Source organism: Ovis aries, chromosome 10, assembly GCF_016772045.2.
Source record: "Ovis aries strain OAR_USU_Benz2616 breed Rambouillet chromosome 10, ARS-UI_Ramb_v3.0, whole genome shotgun sequence".
Taxonomy (NCBI): Eukaryota; Metazoa; Chordata; class Mammalia; order Artiodactyla; family Bovidae; genus Ovis; species Ovis aries.
The window spans coordinates 76,822,291-76,829,414 of NC_056063.1; the positions used below are offsets into that span (position 1 = coordinate 76,822,291).

General features: G+C 43.0%; 1 protein-coding gene across 1 annotated transcript; it reads right to left on the reverse strand.

Annotated features, from left to right (window-relative positions):
* Positions 1–6,334: 6,334 nt before the first annotated feature.
* Positions 6,335–6,865, reverse strand: LOC101112491 (adenosine 5'-monophosphoramidase HINT1). Its single transcript, XM_004012223.5, has one exon. The coding sequence runs from the start codon at positions 6,859–6,861 to the stop codon at positions 6,481–6,483; it is 381 nt and encodes a 126-aa protein (XP_004012272.2). The 5' UTR covers positions 6,862–6,865; the 3' UTR covers positions 6,335–6,480.
* Between the last annotated feature and the right edge of the window lie 259 nt (positions 6,866–7,124).

Here is a 7,124-nt window from a genome sequence, read left to right on the forward strand (position 1 = left end):
AAAATTGAAATGTATTTATATATTGATCTGTTGTTCAGTAATAGTAATTTTAATGTAACACTTAGAACATTATAATCATAGGAAATGAAACAAATTTTTAAAATGCAATTTCTGTAAACATATCTGTGTTGAACAAAGAGTGATAATGTGATCAATGAATTCCAAGCATTAAATTTTATTACATTAGGGTATAAATCTAAAGGAAAAACCATGGAAATAGAAATAAAAGAAAGGAAATGTAAACATTTCTGAAAGTTTAAAAAGTTCATTCATGTTCTTTTATTATTATTATTATTATTATTTTGGCCGTGCATGTCTTTAATTGCTGCATGCAAGCCCTGACTTGCGGCACATGGGATCTAGTTCCCTGACCAGGGATCGAACCCAGGACCCCTGCATTGGTCCACTGGACCACCAGGCAAGTCCCTCATTTGTGTACTGTTAAAATGATATGGTTTTTCCAGTGGTCATGTATGGCTGTGAGGGTTGGACTGTGAAGAAAGCTGAGCGCCGAAGAATTGATGCTTTTGAACTGTGGTGTTGGAGAAGACTCTTGAGAGTCCTTTGGACTGCAAGGAGATCCAACCAGTCCATTCTAAAGGAGATCAGTCCTGGGTGTTCTTTGGAAGGACTGATGCTAAAGCTGAAACTCCAGTACTTTGGCCACCTCATGTGAAGAGTTGACTCATTGGAAAAGACTTTGATGCTGGGAGGGATTCGGGGCAGGAGGAGAAGGGGATGACAGAGGATGAGATGGCTGGATGGCATCACTGACTCGATGGACATGAGTCTGAGTGAACTCCGGGAGTTGGTGATGGACAGGGAGGCCTGGTGTGCTGCGATTCATGGGGTCGCAAATAGTCGGACATGACTGAGCGACTGAACTGAACTGACTGAACTGAAAATGATAATAGTACTGTCAAGGGTCATAAAGGGTCATATTACTTTCCCCACAAATTAGTGAGTCAGCCTGCCACAGCTTCATTCATGGATGCTGGCAGAAGACACAAGACTCCTGGGACAAAAGACTTCATTATTCAGGACACAGTGAGCAGCGTGTGCTCAAGTCTGGGCTGGCTCCCCGGGCTCGGCAGGGGTTATGGTGTGGATGACTTTGTAAAGGGTCTGCTTGCTTCGGCTGGACTACGTCTCTCCCAGTTCTCTTTCCTTTACGTTTCTGGTCAGGGTGGGAGAGTTGCAGGGCCCAAGGGGAGTGGCAGCTATGTTGTGTTTCATGCATGTTGTTCCTGACCTACTGATGCACCCTGTTGGTTTGAGGCCTTTAGGTATTCCAGCTCCCCCAGCATCCTCTCTTAGCTTCTGACTCCTGGGCCAGTTTATGTGTTCATATCTCGTGATGAAGGGCCCTGGTTGCTGCAGGGTTTCACCAGGGTCAGAAGCAACAAGAAAAAGCAACTGTTTCCTGACAGGTGGCTTTCAAACTATATTGCATATTAGATTTCATTACATATATTTAAGAGGATGCCATAGCTTTAATTTCAAGATTTTAGCATTTACAACCTGTTAGAATCCACATTCTTTACAACTCTTTAAGCTTATGAAGAAAGAAGTATAAATGTCAATGTGAAAGTGTGCAAATGGGACACATTATTTTTCAAACTAATTTTATGGGGTATTTGAACAATTGAGTTTGAGTCTCTTGGCTTATGGAATGGTCTGTGGGTACCTGCTAAGTTGCTTCAGTCGTGTCCGACTCCTTGGGACGCTATGGACTGTAGCCCTCCAGTCTCCTCTCTCCTTGGGCTTCTCCAGGCAACAACATTAAGTGGTTGCCATGTCCTTCTCCAAGGGGTCTTCCCAACCCAGGGACTGAACCCACATCTCCTGTGGTTCCTGCTTTGCAGGCAGACTCTTTGCCTCTGAGCCCCCTGGTAAGCCCAGGATATAGGACAGTCAAATATAAGCATGTAGATCTCTTGTGTTTCTTCCCCCTTTTTTTTTTTAAAAAAAAAAATATCTATTTACTTGGTAGTGTCAGGTCTTAGCTGCAGTACCTGGGATCTTCCTTGCATCACGTGGGATTTTTCACTGCGGCTCATGGACTCTCTAGCTGAGGCTCATGGGCTTAGTTGCTGCTCTGCATGTGGGATCTTAGTTCCTTGGCCAAGGATCAAACGTGAATCTGCTGCATTGCAAGGCAGATTCTTAGCCACTGGACCATCTGGGAAGTCAATCCTCATGATCTCGTGTTTCTGATGCCTCAGGTGACATCTGGAATAATGGTAGGCCTGGGGCCATCCATAATCCCACTTCCCCTCTTCAGAAACAGTTCCGTCAGATAATCCCTAGAGCTTTATTTTGAGAAGGAAGCAATTTCATATAAAGCTTTCTCATGGGCTTCCTTGATGGTTCAGATGGTAAAGAGTTTACCTGCAATGGGGAAGACTGGGGTTCGATCCCCGGGTTGGGAAGATCCCCTGGAAAAAGAAATAGCAACCCACTCCAGTATTCTTGCCTGGAGAATCCCCTTGGACAGAGGAGCCTGGCAGGCTATAGCCTATGGGGTTGCAAAGAGTCACACATGATTGAGCGACTAACACTTTACTTTCTCATTTGAGCGAGGAGAAACACTGTTGATGATGGTGCTGATGACAAAAGTTCCCCGAAAAGGACATTATCAGAAGTAGTGATACAGAGCTTGTTACAGAGTGGTGAAAATGGGGACATCTGGGGAGACTGGCATGCCTGCAGAGGGTATGGAAGGCCCATACCCCTTCCCATACCCCTTGCCCTAAGCATCTCTTCCCTCTGGCTGCTTCTGAATTCCATTCTTTTATAATAAACCAGTGACAGGTGGTACTAGTGGTAAAGAACCCATCTGCCAATGCAGGAGACATAAGAGATGTAGGTTCAGTCCCTGGGTAGGGAAGATCCCCTGGAAGAGGGCATGGCAACCCATTCCAGTATTCTTGCCTGGAAAATCCCATGGACAGAGGAGCCTGACAGGCTACAGCCCATAGGCTCTCAGATAGTCAGACATGACTCAAGTGACTTCGCAAACATCCCCAGTAAGTAAAAAAAGTAATAAATAAAGGTGATATTACAGTAATAGGACCCTAGAATAGTTTAAGAATAGCAGGTAAGCCTGTGCCTACAGAGTTTGCTACAGGCAACTAAATCACATTGGACTCTTTATCAACTTGGACAATGAGAAGCTCTGTCTTAGGAATTTGTATCAGGACATATGAACTGAAAGGCCTGATGTGAGTTACACTTTTTGTGTGCCCACAGGCAAGTCATTTAATTTTTCTGACTGCCTACATCTCTAAAATAGTGGCATTAGCAGAGCTGTTACAAGCTAACCATAAAATGTATGTAAAAATGCTCTGTAAAACAAAAAGTGCTATAGAATTGAATGACTCCCGCTAGCTTCTCACCAAGCCTCTTTTTATGTGCATTCTTATTTAGGATTGTGTTGGAATATGGATTTGTGCATTCAGCCCCTGTATACCCACAGAAAATCATCTATGAAATTCTGTTGGAAGGTAAGTGGTGTTGCCTCTTCATTGGGGTTCTCGAGGCAACAATACTAGAGTGGTTTGCCATTCCTTCCTCCAGTGGACCGCCGGTGGCATCACCGACTCTATGGGCATGATTTTGAGCAAAGTCCGAGAGATGGTATAGGACAGGGAAGCCTGGCGTGCTGCAGTCCATGGGGTCGCAAAGAGTCGGACTGAGCGACTGAACAATGAAACAGCAGGGAAAACAGTTTCCTCTCTCCTGTTTCTTGGAGAACTAAGGAAAGAAAGGTGATTCCCAAGGTTTCCAGAACCCAAGACTCTTGCTTGAATTTATTTTATTTTTTCAAGTTTTTGGCCATGCTGGGTCTTTTTGCCGTTCACGGGCTATCTAGTTGCAGTGTATGGACTTAGCTGCCCTGTGGCGCCTGGGATCTTAGTTCCCCAACCAGGGATCGAACCCACAACCCCTGCATTGGGAGGCAGATTCATAACCGTTGGAGTACCAGGGAAGTCCCTCTTGCTTGGATTTGTAAGAAAGCGAAAATGATGGTTAATGCAACGTGTAGGATGTGGATACAAGTTGAAATCTGCTAAGACAAGCTTCCAAGTTCCACACACATTTGTATTCATTTCCTAGGGCTGTCCTAAAGAAGTCCCACAAACTGTGTGGCTTAATTACAGAAATTCATTCCCTCTGGAGCCCAGATGTCCGAAATCAACAGGCTTGGTTCCTTGTGGAGGAAGAACTCTGAAGGAGACTCTGTTTCTGCGCTTCTCTGCTAGCTTCTGGTGGTGGCTGGCTGCCCCTGGCCGTGCCTGGCTTGCAGATTCCTCATTCAAGTCTCTGCTTCTGTTTTCATATGACCTTTTCCCCAGGTGTCTCTATGTCTGCATTTCCTTCTTCTTATAAAGACACCAGTCATACTAGATCAAGAGCCCACGTAAGTCCAGTAAGACCTCATCGTGATTGCACCTTAATTATCCTATTTACAAATAAGGCCACATTGTGAGATTCCAGAGGTCACAACTTCCACTTGCTGTATCATTCTCGGGAGAGGGGACACAATTCAACCCACAAGAATATCCAAGTGCTGGCGACCCCCCACCTGAAATCCCTCCAAAGAGCCTAAGGTCCTAAGTTAAGTGTCACTATTTCCAACACACACTTTTATATCCTGGAGTGCTTTCATTTTTGCAATTCCTTTATTGGAAAAAGTTAGGAAAGGATTTCTCAATAAAGATTTAATAATAGGCATTCAATTTGGTCATGGTTTTTACATACAGAAGAGAAAGTACTTATCTTGTAATATAAGAAATTTTGTTTTTTTAATGGAAAGATTTGGGGATTTAAAGCTCAATGATTATAGCTTGAGGAGATATGGTTGTCTCCTGTTAATTCTTTTAAGTTAGTGAGAAATCTCCTATAAGACCTTAATTAGAACTTCAATGATTCATTTTACTTTTATTTCCTCTATAGATTATCTCTTAAAAGCAGTTTGGATTGTGCATTTGCAAGCATCGCATTTTTGGATCTGATGCTGTGACTATTGATCTCCTAGATATTTCATTTCCAAGACACATGGTCATTGAACTTTCATATTAGGAAATTGAATTTCTGGTGAGAAACAATTTAAAGAAATGTTCTTTGTGTGTGTGTGTGTGTTTGTTAGTTTTCAGCATGAAATAGATGAACGTTAACATAACCATTTGGCTATAATTCTAAATACATCAGATGTGATACAGTTTTAATTATACAAGACCAACTGAAAAAAGTAAAACATGAATATGTGATTTTAATTAAGATACATGCATACTTACAAGGGTACTTCTCACAGGGAAAAACTTGGGGAAGTTCATTTTCACTCCTCCTTCCCCCTCTTCCTTTAAATGCTATTCTTGTTCATTAAATCCCCTAATATCCTCAGAAATGTTCTGCTCCAGTTTTCCTTTATTGCTTGTAGACCTTAGGAGTTAAAGCTCAAATCCAGCTAAAAGCCACTGTGAGAGCCGGTCTGAGAGCTTTGTTGTGTTTTTAAGAGAATGACAAAATGGTCCACACTGTTTCATCTGTACCACCAGCAACAAAAGCAGATTTTGGGCCCATCAGTTGCTTACTGAAGATATTTATTAAACACACAAATAGAAGGAACTATATTTCACTATAAATTTGAAAGAGCTTTGTAATGTGGTTTAAAGATTGAAGGTTGTCCTTAACATTTACTTGTTTACATGACTGTTCATATCTACCTATGTGCGTGCTAAATCGCTTCAGTCATGCCTGACTCTTTGCAACCCTATGGACTATAGCCTGCCAGGCTCCTCTTGTCCACGGGATTCTCCAGACAAGAATACTGGAGTGGGCCACCGTGCCCTTCTCTAGGGGATCTTCCCAACCTAGGGATTGAATCCGAATCTCCTGCATCTCCTGTGTTGGAAGGCAGGTCCTTTTACACTAACGCCACCTGAGAAGCCCATTCATATCCACATCCTTAAATAAACACATGAACTTTGCAGATAGATAGTGAAGAAAGACTTCACAAATGCTCATATACTGATAATACTTTAGAGTCACCTTTACTCCCCTTGTATTGGATATGATTACGTAACTGTTTACTTTACTCAGTTCAGTCGCTAGGTTGTGTCCAACTCTTTGTGACCCCATGGAACACAGCACACCAGGCTTCCCTGTCCATCACCAACTCCTGGGCCTTGCTCAAACTCATATCCATCAAGTCAGTGATGCCTTCCAACCATTTCATTTGTCATGCTCTTCTCCTCCTGCCTTCAATCTTTCCTAGCATCAGGGTCTTTTTCAGTGACTCAGTTCTTCTTTTTTTTTTTTTTTCAGGCTGTGCAATGATGTCTTTTATTATGTATGGGTTTTTAAAATTATTTTTGCAATATCTCCATACACAGCAAAAAAAAAAATTGTTTAGCATATTGGAACTTGCAAACCTGATCACTGCATAGAGAAGGCAAAATTATCCCTATAGCACACTTAACCAGGAGGCCAGTTCATCTGCCGACCTCCAAGAACATGGAGATGAACATGATAGACAGACTGGCCCCCATCTGAACCTTCATTCACCACCGTTCGATAGCCCTTCTTCAGGCCCAGATCAGCAGCACATTTCTTGCCAACAATCATCAAATGCCCAAGAAGACTTTCATCATCATCTTCTGCTGCAGAAATCTGGGATATATGTTTCTTGGGTATCACCAGAAAATGTGTTGGTGCTTGAGGGGAAATGTCATGGAAAGCAAGACACTGGTCATCCTCATAAATGATTTTGGCTGGGATTTCCTTGCGAATGATCTTCCCAAAGATCGTGTCGCCGCCAGGCCGGATGACCTGAGCCTTGGCGATCTCATCTGCCATCTCTGCCTCCCTCCCGTGCAGCTGGCGGGGGAGAAGGTCGGGAGGAGGGACTCAGTTCTTCTTATCAGATGGCCAAAGTATTGGAGTTTCAGCTTCAGCATCAGTCCTTCCAATGAATATTCATCAGTCCTTCCTGAATATTCAGGACCAATTTCCTTTAGGATGGACTTGTTTGATCTCCTTGCTGTCCAAGGGACTCTCAAGAGTCTTCTCCAACATCATAGTTCAAAAGTGTCAATTCTTTGGCGCTCAGCTTTCTTTAT